This window comes from Alnus glutinosa, chromosome 6 (genome assembly GCF_958979055.1).
Source record: "Alnus glutinosa chromosome 6, dhAlnGlut1.1, whole genome shotgun sequence".
Classification (NCBI taxonomy): Eukaryota; Viridiplantae; Streptophyta; class Magnoliopsida; order Fagales; family Betulaceae; genus Alnus; species Alnus glutinosa.
The window spans coordinates 5,298,940-5,322,405 of record NC_084891.1 but is presented as its reverse complement, the minus strand read 5'-3'; the positions used below and the strand labels follow the sequence as shown (position 1 = coordinate 5,322,405).

Here is a 23,466-nt window from a genome sequence, read left to right as displayed (position 1 = left end):
AATAATTACTTCAAAAAAAAAATTATTGCACAACCTACTTATACAACCCAAAACATATTGATAGGACGAGTTGTGATTGGTGCACAACAGAGTTGTACAACACAAAGATACATAGAATGATACCTAAATAGTGGGTCTCACCCGCTGAGTCCCATTCATGCTTGATGTGTATTAATTGTGAAAAATCTTTTTCCTTGGTAGGATGGTTACTTTAAACAAGTCAAAACGGACAAAAAAGAAAAAGACACGCGTCCTGTACGGAGCGTGCCCAACCCCAACGCTCTCTCGCTCACGCTCACAGCAAGTGGAAAAAAGTCTCGCTCGATGAGGCGTCCTCCTCTCCAATTCCTCGCTGCAGCTTCCACGGACGTCTCCTCCATCACCACCATGTCTTCTCGCCCCCCGGTACTCTCTCTGTCTCTGTCTCTCTCTCTCTTCATATACGCACACATACTGCACGCGCTTCAATTTTGTCAAACTTATATATCTTCGTTGCAGTACCAAGGTGGTCGCTGGAGAGGCTTCTCCGACCGTCCTTACGAAGGAGGGAGAGGCCAAAGAGGGCAGTTTGTCACCGGAGACTCTCACTTCCGGTCGGTCCGCGACGCCAATCTAGGGTTCCGTCGAGGTGATTCCGGTAGCGTTGCCGACCAAACTGGGGGGTTCCGCCCTCCACCTCTCAACACTGGACCACCGCATTATGCTCAAAACGCACAGTTTCGTCAGCCTCCACGTTTTAATAAGAGCAAGAGCAATAATAATAATAATAATAATACTAATATTAATCAAAGCCAACAGAATCGGCCGAACAGGCCGTTCGATTCGAACCCAGGGTTTCGTCTGCCTCAGCAGCTTCGGCCGAAGCCGTTGGATTATCGGAATTGGGAGTATGGGACGGAGGAGCCGCCTCCTAATTCTGGTAATTGAGAATCGCGTGCTTTCATTTATTGCTATATGGTAGTGTTTAGTTACTTCTGGTGTTACTTATCAAAAAAATGGTATATGTTACTTGAATTGTACTATTATTTAACTGTCAGTCATCAAAAACTGTTATGAAGGACCAATATGATATATGATATCAGAAACATTGTAAAGAGAGGTTTAATGTAATAGAAGTTTTTGTTGAAAAAAAAAAAAGTCGAAACGCTCATTTGCTCGTGATGAAAGAGTTCGAGAGTTAGAAACGGTAGAGGAGAATATGAGAGAAAGTGGGTAGGGTGGTTTTGCCATGTGCTAATAATTTTACTTGTAAGCACATCAAGTCACCGCAAGAGAGCTAACCTATGGGCTGCAATAGGAGCTAACACTTGAAAAGGGAGTGATCCAGCTGACCCCATGAGTATTTGATAGGGCGTAGTTGAGTGGAACTCAGTTAGTAAAAGCAGATAGGAGTGTGATTATGTTAGAAGTGAAGTGGGATTTGTTTTTCACGCTACATTTACTTGTTTTGAATGTTATCTTATTTCTTGATTTTGACTGGATTTAATTGCTGCTGTACCAATCGTAAAACAAATTATTCTCAATTTTAGCCTTTGATATATGGGTTATGCTGGTTTAACTTTGTTATAATATGTTTTGTGCTTTGCAGAGAGGTTTATAGTTCTTTCGTATAATATACTCGCTGACTACCTTGCTAATGACCATCGGAACAAGCTTTACTTTCAGATACCCCGCCATGTACTGGACTGGGAGTGGAGAAAGAGAAGGATACTTATTGAGCTTGGATTATGGTCGGCTGATGTAATGTGCTTTCAGGTTATCACTCTGCTACATCTCATACACCATCATGTTTAGTTCTAGGAGTAGTTTGTGCATCGTTTCCTATACTCTTTAAGTGTATCATGAGACATTTCAACATTTGATTAAAATTGGTTTTGGTTTATTTATAAGTTGTGACATAAGCACATAGATCCTGTATGACAAAGAATCCCCTCTACTTATATTGTATGATACACGAATGAAAATGTTACATACAAAACTTTCTACCTATAGTTTCTAAGTGATACTCTCTATTACATTAACATCTCTTTTGATTTTTATTTTATTTTTTGCTGGGTTTGAGTCTACTGCTTCAACTTTCCAATACTAGTGAGGATACCATTTATGCTTGTCCAGAGAGAATTTTAAATATTAAAAAATTGGATTCATGTATTTGTGTAATGCAGAAATAATTTTTGTTTACATTGCTAGTATGTAGTCATCTAGTTAAGGTCAATTTTGGTTATTCGCCTCAGCTCACTCTGGAGATCGTAAGCCATCATCTCAGATTGCTTGACTTCTATATGTTTAGGTGCAACATTGACAATGTGTACAAATCCTATTGCATCTCATGGTCCTGAAACTGTTTGTGCTCTTATGGTATCATTTTCAGGAGGTTGATAGATTTCAGGAATTGGAAAACGAGTTGAAGCTTAGGGGATACAGTGGCATTTGGAAGGTGCGTTTTCCTGCGATTATGTCACAAGAACATTCATATCCCCTTCTCTCTACATGTGTTTGTCGCAAAGGCATGTGTATATATCAGACACTTTTAAACACCAAATGCATTTTCATTTACATATCGGTCTTTTGAATATCAGAGGTTAAACATCTTATTGGAAAGATATATCATAATCAAAGTTCAGATCTTATTGGAAAGATATAACAGAATCAAAGTTCAGAAACATAAATTTCCCACTTAATTGAGGGTCTTCAGTGTAGCTAATGGTTGACTACATCTGGAATTTTGGGTTACTATTTTACGTGGCTGTATACATAAAAGCCACTAGAAGAAGAATACCATCATCAACTGGTAAAATTTTAAACAAATGCCAGTTGGGTTTAATTGATTGTTAAAATGAAAGAGGGTTTAAGTTTTTATTTAGTAAGTTTAACGGATCTATATTTTGGATAGACTAGAAAATCTGTGCAAGTCTGAAACTTCACGGCCAACAGGTTTAATTTCTTTTGAATGGGAGAAATTCATATCTTTTGTGCGGAGGAATCCATCATTGGTTGGATTTGAGCTTGGTTGTGGTTTATGTACTTGTTAGCTCTCTAAACCTACTAGCTTAAACTCTGGAGTAAGATGCTTTAACATGATAGTGAATCCTAGTTTATTCGTTCTTGGATTCCACATGTCATGCCCATTTCTTGGGTCATTGGGCCCGTTTATCTTGGTTTTGGTTGGGCCTCGATGTGAGGTTGTGCCAGCAAATCCACTGTTGTTGGGGTCTTGAGCGTGTTGTGTAAAGCGGTTAATATCAGGATGGTACCTAGGATTTTTAGGATTGGATTGTAGAGTGGTATTGTATGATCGTAGTATGCTAAAAAAAAAATAAAAAAAAAATAAAAGAATAAAAAGCTCAATACTAGTGTATTTCCAGCACCTAATATTGTACTATACATAGATGGCGTTAAGCGAGGAGATTTCTAGAGATATTACGTGGAGTTTTTTTGCCTTGCCTCTCTCGAGCTTCTTTTCTTCCCCTCAGACCTTAGCTGAATAAAAGTAACCCACACAACGATTTAGTATAGAAAGTACTATTGCAATGTTATAAGAAGATTAGGATAATTTTAGCTGCTCTGAGTGGCTGATTGATGTATTGGCTTCTATGTGGGGACAGAGGTTGATACTTCTCATCTTCTGTTTGCTGGTGATACCTTGTTTTTATGTGGGGTTGACCCAAATCATCTCTGCAATTTTCGGAGCTTATTCTTATGTTTTGAAGTTGTGTCAAGTTTGAAGACAAACTAAGACAAGTCGGAATTGGTTCTGGTCGGAAATGTTCATAATGTGATTGGGCTGGCTGGGATTCTGGGTTGTGGGGTTGCGTCCCAGTCCCTACCCTTGAAGTATCTTGGTCTTCCGTTGGGGGCATCTTATAAGGCCAAGCATATTTAGGAGTCATAGGATGGTGTTATTGAGAAGATAGAACGTTGGTTGACTAGTTGGAAATTGTTGTATTTGTCTAAGGGTGGTAGGATTACCCTCATCAAGAACACCCTATCCAACTTACATACGTACTTCATGTCCCTTTTTTCTCTCCCTACGAGTGTTGTAATTCGTATTGAGAAGCTCTAATGTAATTTCTTATAGGGTGGGCTAGGTGAAAAGTTCAAATACTGCCTGGTGAGTAGGCCCAAAATGTGCTTGCCAATCTCTGAGGGAAGGTTGGAGATTAGGAACTTGATGAAGTTCAATCATGCTCTCTTAAGTAAATGGCTTTGGCGCTATGGGCTTGAAAGAGAGGCTTGATGGAGAGTGGTGTTGGACTCTAAATATGGAAGTTCATGGGGAGGATGGTGTTCTAGTGAGCCTGTTGGGGCGTATGGGGTAGGTTTATGGAAGAATATTAGGAGAGGTTTGGGAGAAGCTCTGTAGTCATACCAGATTTGAGGTGGAAGATAGCTCCAAGGTTAGATTTTGGTATGGTCTTTGGTGTGGGGATGTGGCCCTTAAGGATACCTTTCCAGTATTTATTTATTTATATTGCTTGCGCAATGGATGCCTTTGTTGCGGTTCACGTGGAATTTTCTAGAGGTGCCATTCAATGGAACGTGAGCTTTGCTAGAGCGGCTCAGGATTGGGAGGTTGATCCCTTTGCCTCGTTTTTCTGGTTGTATTTAATAAGAATGAGAAGGGAAGCGGAAGACAAGTTGTGGTGGGTCCCTTTCAAAAGAGGGTTGCTTGGTGTTAAATCCTTTTACAAGTTCATGGGTTGTCATGATGGTTTTCGTTTCCCTTGGAAGATTGTTTGGAGGACTAAGATTCTGTTGATGGTGGCCTTCTTTGTGTGGTCGTTGGCTATAGGAAAGATCCTTACTATAGACAATCTCCGGAAGTGGCTCGTCGTTGTGGTTGATAGGTGTTGTATGTGCAAAAAGATTGGGGAGTTCGTGGACCATCTTCTTCTTCATTTTGAGGTTGTCTATACCATTTGGAATATTTTCTTCAATCGATTTGGGTGTTGTCTTTGGTTATGCATAGACGAGTAGTCGATTTGTATGCTTTTTTTTTTTTTTTGATAAGTAGAGAATACTTGTTGGTGGAAAATAAGTAGAGAATACAAATTGAGTAGTCAATTTGTATGCTTGTTGGTGGACTGCTGATAGCACTCGGAGCGCTGTTGTGTGAAAGATGGTGCGTTCGTGCCTTTTGTGGTGTCTATGGAAGGAAAGAAACAGTAGGAGTTATGAGGATTGCGATAGGACTTTGGAGGAGATGAAGTCTTTATTTTTCAACATTTTGTATCTTTGGACAGTTGCTCATGTTTTTCCTTTGGCGATTAGTTATCACGATTTTCTTGTTTTTTATGTCCCTATTAACTAGATGGCTTCTCTTGTATACTTCGTGTACATGGGGGCGCTTTACGCTTTTAATGATATCTCGATTACTTATATATAAAAAAAGTAGTATTGCAATGTTGTAGCTCCTACATCCCACAAATAGCACATTCTATTCACCTGTAAAAGCTCCAAGCTCAGATACAATATATGTGTGCGCTCACACATGCATTCCAACTACAGATTATTGTTGGGTCATAATTTTATGAGATCCTATGACTTAGAAAGTGATTCTACTATGCTCCAGCAAGAATCGACTTCACATCTTTTCGGATTATTTGCAACTTTCATATCGTAAGATTGTTTTATAATATGTTGCAGTCTGCAGTCTGGTGAGCATAGTTCATTCCCTTGGAAAAGTATTTGGAAGGTTAAGGCCCTTCTCGCATTGCTTTCTTCTTATGGACAACAACAATGGGTAGAATCCTCACAGTGGATAACCTTAGAAGGCGGGGTTTCTATCTAGCTAATTGGTGTTGCCTTTGTAAAAAAAATGAAGAAACTATTAATCATCTTTTCATTCACTATGAGTATACTGCTGATCTCTGGCACTTGGTTCTTAACATTTTCGGGGTTTCTTGGGTCATGCCTAGTAACATCTTAGAGCTTCTTCATTGTTGGAAATTTCAAGGGTAGGGACACCCCAAAGAGGCATTCTGAAAAGTTATTCCTGCTCTCTTAATGTGGAGCATTTGGAGAGAAAGGAATCAGTGTCTCTTTGAGGATAGCGAGTCCAATGTGCTTTTTCCAAAATCATCATTTTTTAGATCTCTTTTGGATTGGGTTATTGTAAAAGCTCCTAATTTTGACTTAGAATCTGGTAGATTTGATTTGATTTTTTATTTTTTTAAATTGTCGTAGCCTTTAGGGCATTCGATTCTCTTGTATATTTTTTTGTGTATGAGAACTTTGCCTTTTTCTTTCAATAAATTTATTATTTTTCATCAAAATATCGTAAGATTGTATGTTCAATGATTTGGATCGTGATTTATACAAGGGTTGTGTTTATGTGCTTGTCGGGCTTCTCCACCTACTAGTGTAAGTTTCTGTGTTAGATGCTTTAATCTTTTTTTCTTTTTTCTTTTTTTTTTTGGAGAAGTAATAAATTTCTTTATTAGAAAACAAAATGCTTATCTCATTTACAAAAGATATGTACACGAAGCATAAAGAATCACAATCGAAAAGAAAGAGAATTAATAAAATTTACAAAAAAAGAAAGTCATGGAAGTGGTTCCAACACATGAGACCACTCATACAATAGTCTCAAGAACATATGTTTCAACTCAATAATAGACAAATCCACACTAGTGACCTTACCGTTATTTACTTCCTTCCCAATTGTCCATATTAACTTTACTTCCAACTGGGTGCAATCATATTAGCACTAATGCACCGGATCCTATCAGAACTCCGCAGTTTTTTTTAGGTGTTTCGAGGATTTGGAGAGTTTCATGGAGTATATTTTAACTTTGTTTTTTCATACGCTGTATCTTTGAACGATGGCTTTTTGTCCCCACTGTCAATTAGCTTTCCTGATTTCCTTGTCCCTTTTTCTATTCTTAGTTAGGTGTTTCCTTTTGTATACTTCCAGTATACCTAAGGGCACCTTACATTTTCAATAAGACTAAATTTACTTATTAAAAAAAAAAAAACTTTACTTCTAAATTATTTCTCTCCACCTAATGAGCACATCAATCTCCTTCTTGAGCATCGCCCATTGGACTCCACAAGCTCATTCTCCCCTTGAATCAACAAATGGTCCATATTGTCATCATTGCATTTGCACATACAACATCACTATACTAGAATTATATATATATAGTTAGTGAGATTGTTTGCTATTAGAATCTTCTTAGATCTATTGTCCATACATAAAAGGCAACTTTTGTGAGAACCTTGCTGCACCAAGGTGGTCTAAGGTTTAAATCTTCTTGGGTGCAAACAATTCATTAGGGCTAGCCCGTCGGTGAAGTCGAAGTATTACCCGATCCGAGTGGAGAGGGTGTTTTGCACGGGCCCGAGGTTTATTCAGTAGGGGGTGGGTACACAAAGTGACCATACCTTGAAGGGGTGGGTACACAAAGTGACCATACCTTGAAGGGGTTCCTCGTCATTAAAAAAAATATGACCACTCTGCTCTCCAAAATCCAAATGCCACATTCGTTTACCTAAGCTTGATTGAAGTTCTTAATTTTCTCCACCCTAACCCCCATTCCTGAAAGAAGAACACATCTTTATTTTTACTAAATGAAACTCATCGCCAATCCCAACCCATAAGATTTGGTGCTACTACTTTAATCTATTTTTTCCTGAGTGGGGTTAGTAAAAAGGATAAAATGTAAATTAACAGGTTAGATAGAGTACTCTTGATAACTGTAGGCCACCTTTAGAAATTGGTTTAACATTATGCATGATTAATTATTGATTATTATTGGGGGTTCTTATTGTATTTTGAAGGGGGTTTTTTTTCTGCTTCTTGGGTTGTTGATGGGGCTTCTTTTGTACTTGGGTTTAATTTGGGTCCTTGTGGGTTTTCTTAGGTTCTTTTTGTGGGTTAGTTGGGTTGTTTCTTTGTATACTATCTGTGTACTTAGGGGCGCCTTACGCTTTTTTTAATAAAATTTTTGTACTTATCAAAAAAAAAAAATATTGATTATTACCATAAATATCTATACTTGTATATAAGTATCTGTATACACAAAATTTGGGTTTATGGTTGTGAACTTGTTATATTGACCAACTACTTATAAAAAAAAAAAACTTGTTATGTTGACCAACTATTTTTTGATTCATTGTCTAATATCTTTCTATTTAGAAGAGAAATATGTAGAAGTTCTCATGGATACAATAAGTCTAACAATGTTTTTGGTGAAAATATAGATGCGTACTGGCATTCCAGTTGATGGCTGTGCAATCTTTTGGCGAACATCAAGGTAAATTATATGTGCAGCATTTACGATCCCTTATTAGTATGTATTGACTGGTATTTAATGCCAAATTATGAACACTATCACACCCACAAAATGTCTGACTTACTGTGTATTGGTGAATCAAACATATGCGTTTGTTACTGTACTCATCTAGATAAATATATGTTCCTGCAAAATGGTAGTTTTTATTTTTTATTTTTTTTAATAAGTAATAAATTTTATAAAAAAAAGCATAATGCACCCCTACGTACACAAGAAGTATACACAGGAACAAGTTATCTATTATTGTTATTTTAATTACTCTTAGATATGTTTTCAAATATTTTGGTACTTGCTATCTTTTTTTTTAACCTAATTAAGGTTCCCTTGAAAGTGTCTTTCTTTACTTGGTCGGCTGCTTTAGGAAAGATCCTCATTATGGATAACCTAAGGAAGCAGCGTGTTATAGTGGTGGATTGATGTTGCATGTAGAAGAAGAGTGGAGAATTCGTTGATCACCTTTTACTCTACTATGAGATTGCTAGTGCCTTATGGAATTCTACATTCAGTCTTTTTGGGTTAGACTGGGTCATGCCTAGACGAGTGGTAGACCTCTTCGCCTGTTGGACAGTGGAATTTGGTAGTATTCATAGTGTATGTGTAAGATGATTTCATCCTGCCTAATGTGATGCATCTGGAGAGGAAGTAATGATCGAAGTTTTGAAGACTCTGAAAGGATAGTGGTGGAATTGAAAGCTTTTTTCTTTAATACCCTTTACCACTTGACAGTTGCCTATGATTGTTTTCATATTTCTAGCTTTTTTGATTTTCTCGTTCTTTGTACTTTTTTTAGTTAGATTTTTCTCATATATACTTCTTATGTACTTGGGTTGCACCCTTATGTTAATTAATGAATTTCAATTACTTATATATATATATATATAAAGCCTTTTCCTCACTATATCTAATTCTAGCTTTTCAAGAATAGCCGTATCATCGTATCCAAATCTGATCAGGCTTGTATCTCGTGATGGTATCGGTGCTTCCCGGCATAAAACAGAACCTAGATGCGTTTTGAACCAGAAACCTCCAGTTATGGCATATTGGCATCTGTTTGATGAATTGAAATTATCCAGCATATTGGAATTCCATAGATGTTTTATGTACTCCTACCTTCCAGTGGCTTACATTATAAGGATCCTTCTCCCACTTGATTTCTGAATAGTAACTAATTTCAAATTTTTGGTTTTTTCTTTTCTATGCTGGTGTATGATCAATGGTTTTTAAGTGCTTAACAAGCATTGTGATTTGTTTTCTTTTTCATGCTTGCTAGTGTCACCAAGAGTTGGGTTTTCTTTTTTGTCTTTTTGCTTATAATTCATCCCGTTACTGTCATGGTTTATCTTTAACAAGTTTGTCTTGGTAATGGTGTTGTCTAAAACTTAATTGTATTATCTCTACATTAGATTCAAGTTGCTTCATGAGGAGTGCATTGAGTTCAATAAGCTTGGACTTAGGGATAATGTTGCTCAAATTTGTGTGCTGAAGGTACATCAGATCTTCGCAACCATTAACCTGCAATAAGGTTTTCAATTGTTTTGTCTTGACTTCTCCATCCCCTCTGATTTGACATGCCTTATAGCCAATAAATGCAATGTTACTTTTTTCTGACAGTTAATTAATCAAAATTGTGCTGAAGAGACTGCAGCCCTACCAATAAGGTAATTTATGATTAAGTTGCCTATAAAATGTCTCATTTCTCTCTTTCGCTCTCATCATAGCCGCTTTTGCTTTTCTCATTAGCTATTGTTCTAACCCATTGATTTACTGGGTGAGGCTACATGTACCAAGGGAAGGGTGACAACTTTGATCAGTACCCTTGATCTTGAATTGCCAAAGCGGCTGTAGCCAAATCAAACATCATAGAGAAGTTTACTGGCCGGTTGTCGTGAGATCTTCCCGATCTCCGTCGACTAATCTGCTTACCGAACTTCTCATATTCTTTTTGTCCATTGTATTAATTAGTGTTGAGTTTCAGGGGTAATGAGAAGGGAGAGAAGAGGAAAATGGCATAGGGTTTAGCCTTTTTAGAGACCCTTCTCGTACATCAACTGTGAAAAGGGTCACCTTCCAGGCTAGCTGCTTTGATTTCCCAGCAGTTCGCGTCTATTGGTGCCTACACAAACACAATTTAAGATATTTTTTATATATATAAAAAAAAAACTTTGCTTTTGAATATCTTCCAAATTAAGACATTATTAGTCTACTTATGATGTGATTTTTGCAGATTAAATTACTTCATGAAACATTGATCTTCAAGGATGGGAAGCTCTTTATTGTTAATAAAGTTTTCATTTTTCTTCCAGTCATTTATTGCGAATTTATAATATGATCATAATTCTGTGGCAAAAATGAAGTCTCAACACCACTGATTGTACTTGCTCTTGAGTTGAACTTTAGAAACCCTAAACTTGAGTTTAAACTGCGTGCTAGTTGAACCAAATAATGAACTGGATGAGTTAAGTGTCTTTCTGGATACTTGGGTTTCTTAATAATATGGGGCCTGGAGGAGAAATAAGATAAGACAAGGGTAATATTATCCATGCATTAATTAATATTTTTTTCCGATGAATCTGCATTACTTAATATTAAACAGCACGCATCCATAACTATTACTAGTCTCTCTGATTTTTAATTCAGATTGCGACTTCATTTGTAGTTAGATGTTTGAAGCATATCTCCTCTGAATGATACTGTGTACCATTTAATTGGCCAGTTTTGTGCTCTCTTGTTTCATATATTATGTGGTTTTCAATTTTTGCATGTGATGAACCTTACTGATGATCAATACAAATTTTTTCAATTTTTGCATGTGATGATCAATACAAATTTAATATCTATATCTGCAGCTCATCAGGTTCGTGTAAGGTTGTCATATGTAACATTCATGTCCTTTACAATCCTAAAAGAGGAGAAATTAAGCTTGGCCAGGTATTTACGTTCTCTGGTGCAGGCTATGCAGATTTTTCTTTCTTATGCAATTCTCTTATCATCATTTACATGTTTATCTTGATTTCTAATTGATTGACATGATCATGGGGCAACTTGACAAGATTAACACCCAATTTTCTTTTTCAAAAATGTAAAAATTTGCCCATGTGTTTTCTTTACTCTGATTATTTTTCCATATAGTATTGAAGCATTTGTTACATCTTTGCACCATGATTTTGATTCTGTCAGTGCAGCTGATACTGCTGTATCACTACCTAATATTGTTACAGGAAGGTTGTTTCCCAACGTACTTCTCTGTTGGTGTTTTTAACCATTTTCCTTCCCTACTCTTAACCTTTTATCTCTGATATTGTTTATGTAAATGATGTAAGATATTTGCTTCAAGGTTTGGCGAATAAATAAATGGAAAAGGGAGAGGTTTATGTGCTTGCTTGAGGTGGAGTATTTTATGCCACATTATCTATTAACAAAAAGAAAAAGTTTTTGCCATGTCAATATTTTTCATTCTAGATCAATTTGGCACTTGGAGACTAGATCGAGGCTATTGCATATAATCATTGTTTGTTGTGCATATTGGGTGTGTTGCACTAGATGCTACTCATCTTCGTTTTTTGACAACTGCATTGTGATGCTGGTTGAGGCTGCCACATAATCTGAAGCTTTGCTCTGTATCACATTTCATGTAAACCTGTTTCATGCCAATTTTGTATAAGAAATCACGTAAAGATTTACTTATAAAAAGAAATGACGTTAAGATTTATTGGGTGTGAAGTCCATACTATACTTCTTGACCTGCTACAATGCTTATGTTTGTCTGTTCCACCTGTAATTGTTTTGTGTCTCTATGTCTGCTTCAAACAGGCCAGGGTGCTCCTCAATAGGGCTCATTCTGTTTCAAAGCTCTGGGACGATGCTCCAGTTATTGTTTGTGGGGATTTTAATTGTACCCCAAAGGTTATAACTGTTTGACACTAGAAGTTTCAGTTTTGTGTTTTGGTGTTATGCAGTCTTTGAATTTAATTTCTGTTATAATGTGTCATGACAACTACATTCTTGTTCTCATATCAGAGTCCATTATACAACTTCATCTCAGAACGGAAGGCAAGCTTTTTCTTTTCTACCTTTGATAATTGATTGGGTCTATGAATTACAATGTGTAACGTATGATCAGTCTGTTGCAGCTAGATATATCTGGACTTGATAGAGATAAGGTATCAGGACAAGCTAGTGCAGTAATCCCTGCACTAAGACGATTTAATTCAATTTCTGGGTGAGGCCTGTACATTTCTAATGTTCATTTGATGAGATAATCTAGGTTTATTTGCGTGACCCTAAATGCTGAAGCTTGGAAGATATTGCAGGACTGGATCTGCTAATAACTCGAGTTCAGATCCATCATTGGTAGATGGCAAGGAAATTAACAGCAAGCTGAGTGCTTCTGTCTCAGACATGCAGAAGTTGAATAATACAGACAGCAACATGGAGAATCTTCCAGCAATGGACAATTCTCAGCCTCAATATGTTAGCACTGTGCTGGATGTATCTGATGAATCTTGCACTGATATGCAAAGTGGAAATGATGGAGGCACACTACGTGATGAGCTGAGAAAAGAAACTCAGCAGAATGCTGTAGATGGCTATAAGGAGTTATGTGTCTCCAATCTTGGTCTTCCAGTTGATGGATCTAGGGGATACTCAAGTACTTCTTACAGTGAAGGTGGGCTTCCTGCTGATCATAGTACGCTTAACAAGATTCATAAAAATGCTCCGGTAGCTTCCCATCCTGAAGAGGTTTACTCTGATGCGAACCACACTAGATACAGTGAAAACTCAAATGCCCCGGCTCATTCAAGAACTGGATCATTAGGTGGACATGCCGAGTCCGATGACCATGTAGATAATGAAAGTGTGAACTGTGAGGATCCTACAATCTCCTTTCCGGGAAATCATGATTCAACCATGGCCAGGATTGATCCAGAGTGTGCTGACCCTTTTAACTCAGAAATTTCATCATCCGAGCCATCCTGCCAGACTTCCTTCTCCAATGCTGGTGAAGTCTTTCCTCCAGGAAACTTAGGAAATTTCTCACCCCATAAAAAACCAAATGATGATGTTGGTGAGAGACTGGAGAATTTATCTCTAAATGAGCTTGATAAAGCCATGTCAGAAGTTGGAAATGTAGGTGAAGATGATAGTACATTTTTATGTGCATTGCACAATAGTGGAGATGCCTTCCCATCTGATTTTGGTCAATTAAGATCAGATCTTGCGGTATCAGATCACTCCAAGGAGCTTGAATCCATTCCCCACAACTCACCTTCGAATTCACTGAATGATGAAGTTGAGGATGATTTTTCTCCAGGCTTGGATTCGGAGCCTTTTGCTATGGAGAGAACAGCTTATGACCCATCATTATGGACTCCAATGGAAATAGAAACAGCAACGGGCAATGCAGACTGCAACCTTTTAGAACATCCTTTAATGCTTAGCAGCACATACACCGAAGTTAAGGTAGATCAAGCTTTTACTTTTGCTCTTCCTTTGGGAACTCTCTGTTCGATGTGCATAACAGTCATTGATTTTTAAAAATTTGCAATTATTAGATAATTATTTAATCTTGATTGCTCAATTAGGATCTGCATTTGGAAGTTTTACATTTCTGCGTCCTTTCAGGATTGTTCAGGGACTAGAGACTCAAATGGAGAGCCCTTGGTGACCAGTTACAACACGTGTTTTATGGGCACAGTTGATTACATATGGTAAGTGCTTTCCAAGATTCTGCTGTTCCTGGTGCAGTATTCTGTCAAATGCTGCTTATTAAAGTGGAGTTTATATAAGAGCAATAATGCACGAGGAACATGTTTTTTGATCTATTCACATGATACCTGTCTTTTCTGTTATATCTAGCAGTATTATGGGTATACCTAATGTGAAATTGAGATTTAATTTATGTTCTTTTTGTTAGTTTTGACAATGTGGAATGGATTAAAAACATATTTTCAATTTGATTTGACATCCAGGCGTTCTGAAGCTCTCCAGACCGTCAGGGTTCTTGCTCCAATACAAAAACAGGCTATGCAATGGACTCGAGGATTCCCAACAAAGGTATATTAGGTGTAAAAATTTGAGTTCGCTTTAAAGGGGTGGAAGGCTATGCTAACTATAAAATCCAGCAAAGATCAAGGGACTTGAGTGGTTCAAATATTAACTATAGTAATATCTATTCAATTTTTTGACAAAATATGTGCCCTATAAAAGAAAAAAGTTGTTCTATTCCTCCGATATTTTGTAAGATAAACCTGTACGTTCTGATTAAACTGGTGCTATTTTTACTGTAAATCATGTGATTGTGGCAGAGGAAGTGGTTCTTGAGATAAACCTACGCCCCCTCCCTTTTCTTTTTCTTTTTCTCTAGCTGGGAGGTTAAGCTTTCCTTGTTTTCCTAGCCCCATATCCCTCCCCATCCCAGCTTGAAATTCTATACTTAAGAGCATTGCTTGAATAAAGACAGATTAATTAATCCTAGAAACTACCTGTACTTTTAGCATGTGGTTTAATTATATTGTACTTATATTCCACTCAAAGCTATATTTTATCAACTTTGTTCTACAGAAATGGGGTAGTGATCATATTGCCTTGGTTGCTGAATTGGCCCTTGTGAAAGACGTGGGAAATCATAACACTGAAGTTAAATAGCAGTAGAATTGAGGTTTGCACAGAAGAATTGCAGGACTAGTGCACCAGTTCATTCAGTAATTAATTTTTACCCTGTACCAGCAATCATTAACTCGTGGAGAAGTTCACAGTTTTACTCCCAACAATTTAAGGTCAGTATAGTCCTTTGTATCATTTTTTTTTTTGGTGTATATATCTTGTTACTAAATTAAAGCTAATAATTTTTTATTTTTATTTTTTTTTGGAATAGGAAATTAAAGCTAATAAGTTGTTTACTTATGAATTAAAAAAATGATTTAATGTAGTATCTGATTTTGACCAAGAGAAATATATTAGTGGGTTCCCTTTATATATATATATATATACATGAACAAATTACAATACGAAAGAAAATACACAACAAGGGCTGGGCAGCCCAAATTAAAACTAAGAATGAGAGTACGCGGAGGCAATACTTTCGGAGATGCAGGCCCAATGGTTTGAGGCACGGATGCTATAAAACCGAGGTCACCAGTGAAGGTGATATGTAAAGTGTATTGAGTCACAAGGATCCAAACATCATTACAAGGGTGAACAAGGGAAGGAAACAATGGGGAAGTCCATAAACAAATACAGAAATTAAAGACAAAGAAGCTGTAAAAACCCTCAAAATACACCAGTGACGGTGGCCAAACCACCATCAGAAAGCAGCCAAAACGGAGGAGGTGGGTGGAGAGCATCAGCAACAAGGGAAAACTGCGGCGGCGCGTGGTGCGCACGCTCCGGTGCGTGGAGATCCGTTGATGAAGCCACTACCGGTGGATCGAAGCTGGGGAGCCAAGGGTGGAGTGGAGGCTTGGGTGGAAAGGCTTCTTGAAGTTAGTATATTTGATTTAGAAAAAATCAGATCTAAAAACTTCCAAGATACCGAGGGAACTTAGGTTGAGAGCGGGAGGAGGAAGGGGAGACCGATCCAAAGACGGAGAGGCCATCACCGTTGATGTAGACGGCAGATAGTTGTTCCGATGCTAGCTGGAAAAGAGTTGTGTGGAGAGATGGTTGATTCGGGAGAAAAACGCCCAGAGGAAGTTGTGTGGTGGGTGGTTGTATGGGGAGATGAGGATGGGAGGTGATGAACGATGGGGGAAGCTTGAAGCTTCCCTTCCATGGCTGGAAAACCAGCAAAAAGAGAGTAGGTGGGAAAATTCCAGAGAGAAGGGAGAGCCTATTTTTTTTTTTTTTTTCGGTGGTGGGTTCTTGATCATACAAGGTTCTGCTTGGATTATAGCATTCGTGCATATTACTGGAATAAATTTTTGGAAACCTCCAAATTATTGCGAACCAGATTTTCCTTGGAAGGATTAAAATTTCCATGAAGGTGAGATTAATTCTCCAGTTTTTGCCTTCTAGGCGTGACAAATTGAGTCTCTCATTTACAGAGATTAGACTTTGTCTAAAGCTTAGTTTAGGAATCTCGTTCAAGCTTCTTCAGAAATCAGCTAAGCTAAGCTAAGCTTGTTGCCCAAACTAAGGCCCTTTTCAGCGAAAAATATTTTTTGGAAAAGGTTTTTCCTATTATTTTTTGAGCGTTTAACAAGACGTAATATATTGGTGAACCTGAAAATGTTTTCAGTTAATCAAGAAAAAATAACTTTTATAAGGCGTAAAATGGTTTACGCTTCTTATCTGCGTAAAACATTTATTGGTGGTGGACCCCGAAAGACTTTTTCACAATTGTTTGTCCAAATTGCAAGCAATATGGGCATGCAATTGAACTAGATCTCAATCTCACTTTCCGAAGGCCTTTTATTCTCACATTTTTCCTTCTTCTGCAGCTCATCTTTGTTGTCTCTCTTTCTCGCAACTCCTCGTATTATATGAAAATATAAGAAATATATGGTGACTTAAACAAAAAAATTTATACACCGAAACAATCGGGACCTTCGGCTCAATTGTGCAATAGGTCGAGCCTAATAAGGACCACTAAGTCGCACATATGAAGCATAGGTAACAGTGACTTTACTTAAAATATGATCCAAAACAGATGATGGATCTATGTGCAACTCAATCTTTCTAAATGAAGTTGATTTTATCAATACATAATTGACGAATCTATACAATTGTATCACCGAGCTACTCTTTGCACGTGCAATTTGAACAACCAATTGCGAATCGAAAGCTGTATAAAATGTAGTAGAGTTTTGAGGGAATGTGCACAACATGGATGAGAATGTCCTGTATTCCAATGCGTCCTACAGGATCTAGAAATTTGGGGTTTTTTGTTTTTATTTAAAAAAAATAAAAAATCAATATGGGGATGAAAAAAAGAAAAAGAAATTACAGGATAAAGCACAAAATGCGTTGCGCAAGATTACCGACCATCTCAAGAAAGAAGTGGAAATAGTGGAATTTTACCACGAGAGGAAAACTAATTGTTATAAATTTCAAGCATGTTTATTCAATAGAGCGTATCACTTATATGGCTAAGTTACACTCCTTATTCGATAAGAAAAAAGGAAAACTAAACAATCCAAAAAGAAAAACAGAAAACTATTCCAATTCTTATGAAAAAAGGATTTTATTACACAGATCCGAGGTTTAGAAAATAATTTTATTACACAAATTTGAGGTTTACGGGTAAGTATACGAAGTGGCCCTCTTTTAGAGGGGTTTCTCGTCCTCAAAAAAAGAAAAGGAAAAAAGAAAGGACTATTATCCATTTCACCTCCGTTCTTTTACAACCTTTTTTAGGCATGATAAAATTATTCCCAACCAATAGAAGACTATGATTTTGAACATTATTTCCAATAACAAATTGGTCTTTCATGTTGCAGACAAAGCTATTCTAGTAGTGAATACTTGGTTGGAATGCTAGTTCACTACCCTAATTTCTATCATGGTCAATAATTATCCATGGAAACCCTAATGGAAGAGTTCAAGTAATAAACTGAATCTTAATGAACATCTTGCACAATATAGATTGAGAGTTCTAGATTTCACCTACATAATTATCTCATCAGATTGCCCTCAAAACATGTTGAGTATAAGATCATAAAAGATTGTTATGCTTAACTCACTTGAATTAATATGAGCAATTGTCTTCTATTTATAATTAACCACATGCAATTCATCAGTTCTTACACGTTACAAGTACACTTAATAAGACTCTGCACTTTTAACAATTCTCCACTACACGTTACAAACTCTTTCACTTTATTATTAGAGTAACTCTTATAACTTTTGTATAGACTTCTTACTCTCCTTATCTTTCAAAAATTCTGTTATAATATTGAAGACCTCAAAATAATTGATGGAGGGGTCGAACCATCCTGAAGTTGCTAATTCTATTAAATTTTTTAGCCTTTTTTTTTTTTTTAAAAAAAAATACAATTACAAGGAATTTAAATCCACTTTAGATACGTAATTTTTAAACCTTTTTTTTTTTTGGTGGAAAATCTTTCCAACTAATTCAAACGAGCTTGGCTTTGCATTCAGTGAAAAAAATTAAAAAAAAAAAAATTTATAAAAAAAAATAAATGGTAAAAATTACAAGATTGGAGAAGAATTCCAATTATTATTTTTTTCACTAAAAAATATCAATCAACAACATTTATTTTTTATTCAAAAAAAAAAAAATTCAAATAATTCTTCACCAGATTTGAGCTTTGGTCGCTTTGCCGCCGTACATGATGACACAAGTGTCTTTGGTCGTGCAGACAACTCTGGAGCAGAAAGCGATATCTGATGTCATCTTTTCAAGATCTTCATGGAGCCCACATCAACTTCATTCCAATGTAAAGTCCATGTACCATTGTACCCTCAGCCTTTTTTCTTTTTTCTTTTTTCTTTTCTTTTCTTTTTTCAATTGCATGTTTAAATTTGAAATACCTTACTATATATATGGCCACCTTTTCATATGCCCAAAACTTTTTCTGTGCTCTTTTTCTGAAACTTCATCTCATAATTTGGGGGCAATTTTCTCTTTTTTAAAAATAGAGAAAAATATACATACCACTATTCAAACTACTATTATATTATTAATGTGGGCTTGTTTGCCGAGCACAAGAACATAACAGAATAATGTTGTTACTGTTCACGCAATTTTTTATTTTTACTTTTTTATATTTTCTACTATCAATTAACATCAAAACATTCTCATTTTTTTTTTTTCCACTTTTTATATCACATCAATGATTTTTTTATTACTATTCAAATAAAAAAATTCACTACAATACAAATTTTTTTTTTCACTTTTTTATACAAATTCTTTTTATTTTATATCACATCATCATTTTTTACTAATTTCAAAACTAACAACTCACTACTCTGTTCTGTTCTGTACATGTCTTTGCCAAACAAGCCCACTATTACGCCGTGTTTGTTAGGGTTGTACCATCCTTGGATCATGAGTCATGGCTATGGTTCATGACTTTAGATGTGCCTTGGGCCAACTAATTAGTTATAGGGGCACTCGGTTTTGCAAACTACTTTGATGTACCACCATTGGGTGGCTAAAATTCATCTTAACTCAAGTACCATGCTTTTAACTTAGGCCAATACTTATAAAATGGACCACCTCTTTAGTGCTTCTAACTTTACTTAGGTTAATAATTACTTGTAGAATGGACCACCTTTTCTATGCCCAAAACTTTTTCTGTGGTCTTTTTTTGAAACTTTATCTCATAACTTGGGGCAATTTTCTCTTCTTTAAAAATATTTCTTTTATTTCTCTTAGAAACACATGAATATACTCTGTAACATATTTAGACTTTTAACATATCTTTCTTAAAATATTGGGTTAAAGATGTTTTTGGTTTATGTGGTTTAACCTAAAATCAAATAGACTTATTGGTGTCAAAAAGACAAAAACTATCACAAATGATACTTGTACACATCTAATAAACATAGATGGTACTTCCATTCATAAAATTAACGGCGATCCACGCAAAATCCTATCAGAACATAACGCATGTCCCATATACCTCATTAGTATTATTATTATTTTTTTTTTTAAAAAAAATATTAAAAAACATTGAAAAATATTTGGGAGTAGTTCGATCACCCTCCAATTGGTCGATGGTGGTTTCGGCCACTCCCATTTGACCATTTCGAGGTGACTACCTTAGGCCAAAATGAATGTTGCCGACATTAGATTTTTGAAAGTTTAAAATATAAAATTCGAAACAGTAGATGTAAAGCACGATTAGAATTTAACAATTTTTCGATAGCATTAAAATCTTCTATAATTTTAAAAAAATTATAAATTATAAAATTATAAAATTCAAGTCAATCTTTACATCATACGGCTTGGAAGATGCTATTTATTAAAAAAGTAGTACTTTCGAAGAGACACCTCCTTTCAAAATGTAAAAGATTCTTGTCCCATCTGCCGCCTTAAAGGCTTAAACTCCCTTAAACTTAACCAAACATGACTGTAATTATCTGTCTTTTTGCCCCCACTCTAATTATTATTATTATTACTTTACCTACACTTGTCAATTGTTAAACGTGGGGGCGGTGGGGTTAGGGTTTTTTTTTTTTTTTTTTTTTGGTGTGTGTTTTTCAAAGTCCTGCTCGGCTACTTCTTGGTTTTCTTTTATAGATTTAAACTAATTCCCTTCATTAAATATGGAAAAAAGTCAAATAAAATCATTTACATTAGTTTTTCTATATATATATATTTTTTTTTCTAAACTCTTAAGTAGGTATGGTGTTGAAAAACACGAGTAATTTTAAGAGTTTCTTGTATGTCATTCTTGTATCTTTTTAAAAATGAAGTATCTTTTAAAATCACAATTTGATCAAAATTCAATTGTAATCAATTACAAATTCAACGGTGATTTTAATGCTCAATTTGTTTCAACGTAAAATGGTTTTCGTCGTAAAGTATTTTCGACGAAATCATCTTCATGCTCTGTTTGTTTCTGCGTAAAATAATTTCTGAATTTTACAGTGTTTGATAGGGGCAAAAATAATAGTCAACGGAAATCATTTTCAGTTTGACCGTAAAAGCTTCTTTAATTTTTGAAAAACGATTTACGGTTTTTCGAAATTAAACTCTTCGTCCTTGCACGCACGTTTGATATCCGATTGTCAAAATTCGACAATAGTTCGTGGTCGGAATCCAGCCAGCGCCGGAATTCGGCAACATCCGGCCACCAGAATCCTGCCGGCATCGGGATCCAGCGACATTCGGTCACCGTTGTCGGAGCCGACGAATCAGATTCCGACTGGAATCTGGTCGGAATCCAGCCATGGTCAGAAGCCGACTGGATCTGGTAAAAATGGGCGAGATCTGATCGGATCTGGCCAAAATGGCTGGGATCCAGCGGGATTTGACTGGATCCAACCATTTATCCAGTTGGATCTAGCCAAAATGGCCAAGATCCGGCCAGACCTGGACGGATCCGGCCATTTATCCAGCCGGCTCTGGCCAAATTGCCGGGATCCGACTGGATCTAGAGGAGTCTAGCCAGAATCCTACCAAACCTACTCGCCGGAATCTGGCAACAGCGACCGGACGTTGTCGGATTCCGGCGACAGTTGCCAGACTTTGATTTTCGCCTTTCGTAATTTTTTTCGTGCGAGCCAAACGCCGGAAAATATGTTCAAGAAAATCATTTTTCCTAAAAATGATTTTGTCGAAAATATTTTACGACAGAGATCATTTTACGTCGAAACAAACGGAGTATAAAAGTCAATTCATTTTTTGAGGAACATAAAAGTGACACAAGAGAGATTTCTAGCATCATCGGATAACACTGTAACTACCCAATAAATTATACATTCATAAAAAAAGCTTCAAGATTTCCTCACGATATTGAATGGGTTTTGCTCCCATTTCAACACAATTCAAGCTTTAAAATTAGGAAAATAAAATAAAATAAAATAAAATAAAATAAAATAAAAAACCCAAGAAAAACCCAAAAATAAAATAAAATAAACAAAGAAAACAAAACAAACCTATGAACGTATAGCGGTTGGAAAGCTCTTAGTAAACAGTAAATATTAATGATAAAAATAGGAAAGTGAAAAAAAAGAATAAAATAATAGTATTCAATTGATATAGAGAAAAATAAAATCTATTATGAAATGTTTTTTTATAAGGAAATAAAGAGTAATTTTGTTTCTTAAATTTAAGAAAACGGCTGCTAATGCTTCTAATAAAAGGCATAGTCGTCAAACTAAATATATGATTCTAATTTCTATTTAGTTTCAATCGAATTCTAAGTAAATTTGTGTCGAGATAGATTTAACAAATTTGTCAATAAATTTTTATTTAAGAAGAAAAATTTCTGACTATCAAATGATCAGTAGATGAATGATTTTTTTGTTACGTATATTGAAAATGATATATTTACAGCAATGGAGAAATTATGCAGCGATTTACAACTGAATAAATTAAAGCTAGATTTTAAAGTAAATTATAAGTTATATTTTTATGTTTTAAATGGTAATTACATTTTATTAAATTGTTTATGTCTTTCGCTAGTTATATTTTTAATCATTTTTCATTCGACAATATCTTTTAATCTTGTTTCTGTGAACTCAAATTCTAGCTTGGCAATTGTGTAGAGTCACGATTTGATCGAACTTAAAACTTCTGTTTTAGTATTACATTAAATTATTATTTATTTTAAAAATTAAATTTAATCATTTAATTAATATTTTAACAACTATATTTTATCTCTCTGCGTACAAGTTTTCACTCTTGAATCCAACTTTGTTTAAATTGCAATAAAATTTAGTTTTTGAATTTAAGGTGTCTGAATGAACGAAGATGCATGAGATGTAGACACGTGGTTACTTTCTTCGTGATTGTTGAACTCCTTTTAGACTTTTAAAATGGGCATTTTGACCTTTTTCTTTTTTTTTTTTTTTGAAAAAAAATTATTAAAATGATGGGCTCTTCCATGGCCATGTATATATCTTTTGGAATAAATTCAAAATGGTCCACCTTGTTTTTATAGTTATCAAAATACACATTGGGGTTTTAAAAAAGTTTATTTTTTAATTGGGGATAAAAATTACAAGTAGACCCACTCAAATACAAGCCCATAGATAATAACTCCCACTATATGAAAAATAATTACATCTCTATAGAGTCCTATAAAAATGGGCAAACACCCCCAAGATCAAGTACTTCTCTTTCCTTCTCTCGTCCGGCAATGGAGATAAAGATCGTACCTTGTTCGGCGAACCCGACGCAGTCTTCAAATTAGGTAAAATTATCTTGTTTGTTTTGATTACTCACCCCTCCAAAAAAAAAAAGATATGATACACATACATTTTTTGTATATTTATTTTTTAAATTAATCATTTGATCGGTAAGACTCGCATGTAGGTCTTACAGATTCAAGAGTTGATTTAAAAAAGAAATATACATGAGATGTAAAAAGATAATTCTCCTTACAACCATGCCTCTACATCATTCTTTTTTTCCTAAGCACACCCCCACATCTTTTTTTTTTTTTTGATGGGGTATCCTAGGTCTCCTGTAGCCCGACCGACGTGCCTCGGAATAGCTGGCCCACACACAATGGTAGCATAGGCGAGCGCAGAGGCC

General features: G+C 35.8%; 1 protein-coding gene and 1 non-coding gene across 3 annotated transcripts; both read left to right on the top strand.

The window, feature by feature from the left end:
• Positions 1 to 246: 246 nt before the first annotated feature.
• LOC133870270 (carbon catabolite repressor protein 4 homolog 6) lies at positions 247 to 18,815 on the top strand. 2 transcript variants are annotated; one of them, XR_009900669.1, is made up of 16 exons: positions 247 to 405; positions 499 to 919; positions 1,589 to 1,755; positions 2,372 to 2,437; positions 8,206 to 8,258; positions 9,701 to 9,782; positions 9,909 to 9,955; positions 11,144 to 11,225; positions 12,108 to 12,200; positions 12,315 to 12,347; positions 12,428 to 12,516; positions 12,608 to 13,757; positions 13,920 to 14,005; positions 14,267 to 14,351; positions 14,859 to 15,073; positions 18,617 to 18,815. XR_009900669.1 is itself a non-coding variant. In XM_062307361.1 (15 exons), the coding sequence occupies exons 1-15, from the start codon at positions 325 to 327 to the stop codon at positions 14,940 to 14,942; spliced, it is 2,619 nt and encodes an 872-aa protein (XP_062163345.1). In that variant the 5' UTR covers positions 247 to 324; the 3' UTR covers positions 14,943 to 15,102. The 2 variants fall into 2 exon arrangements, 1 of the variants encoding a protein (XP_062163345.1); XM_062307361.1 differs by lacking the exon at positions 18,617 to 18,815 and having other exon boundaries at positions 14,859 to 15,102.
• On the top strand, positions 10,134 to 10,236 carry LOC133872131 (small nucleolar RNA snoR109). The gene has a single exon (XR_009900975.1). It is a non-coding gene; the product is annotated as a small nucleolar RNA snoR109 (small nucleolar RNA).
• Positions 18,816 to 23,466: the final 4,651 nt, after the last annotated feature.

What these genes read in the sequence shown, in the direction of transcription:
- LOC133870270 (XM_062307361.1), top strand. Translation starts at nt 325, where the DNA reads ATGAGGCGTCCTCCTCTCCAATTCCTCGCTGCAGCTTCCACGGACGTC. An exon ending in ACTGCAGCCCTACCAATAAG is followed by an intron (nt 9,956 to 11,143) that starts GTAATTTATGAT and finishes CTATATCTGCAG; the next exon opens with CTCATCAGGTTCGTGTAAGG. An exon ending in ACTTCATCTCAGAACGGAAG is followed by an intron (nt 12,348 to 12,427) that starts GCAAGCTTTTTC and finishes AGTCTGTTGCAG; the next exon opens with CTAGATATATCTGGACTTGA.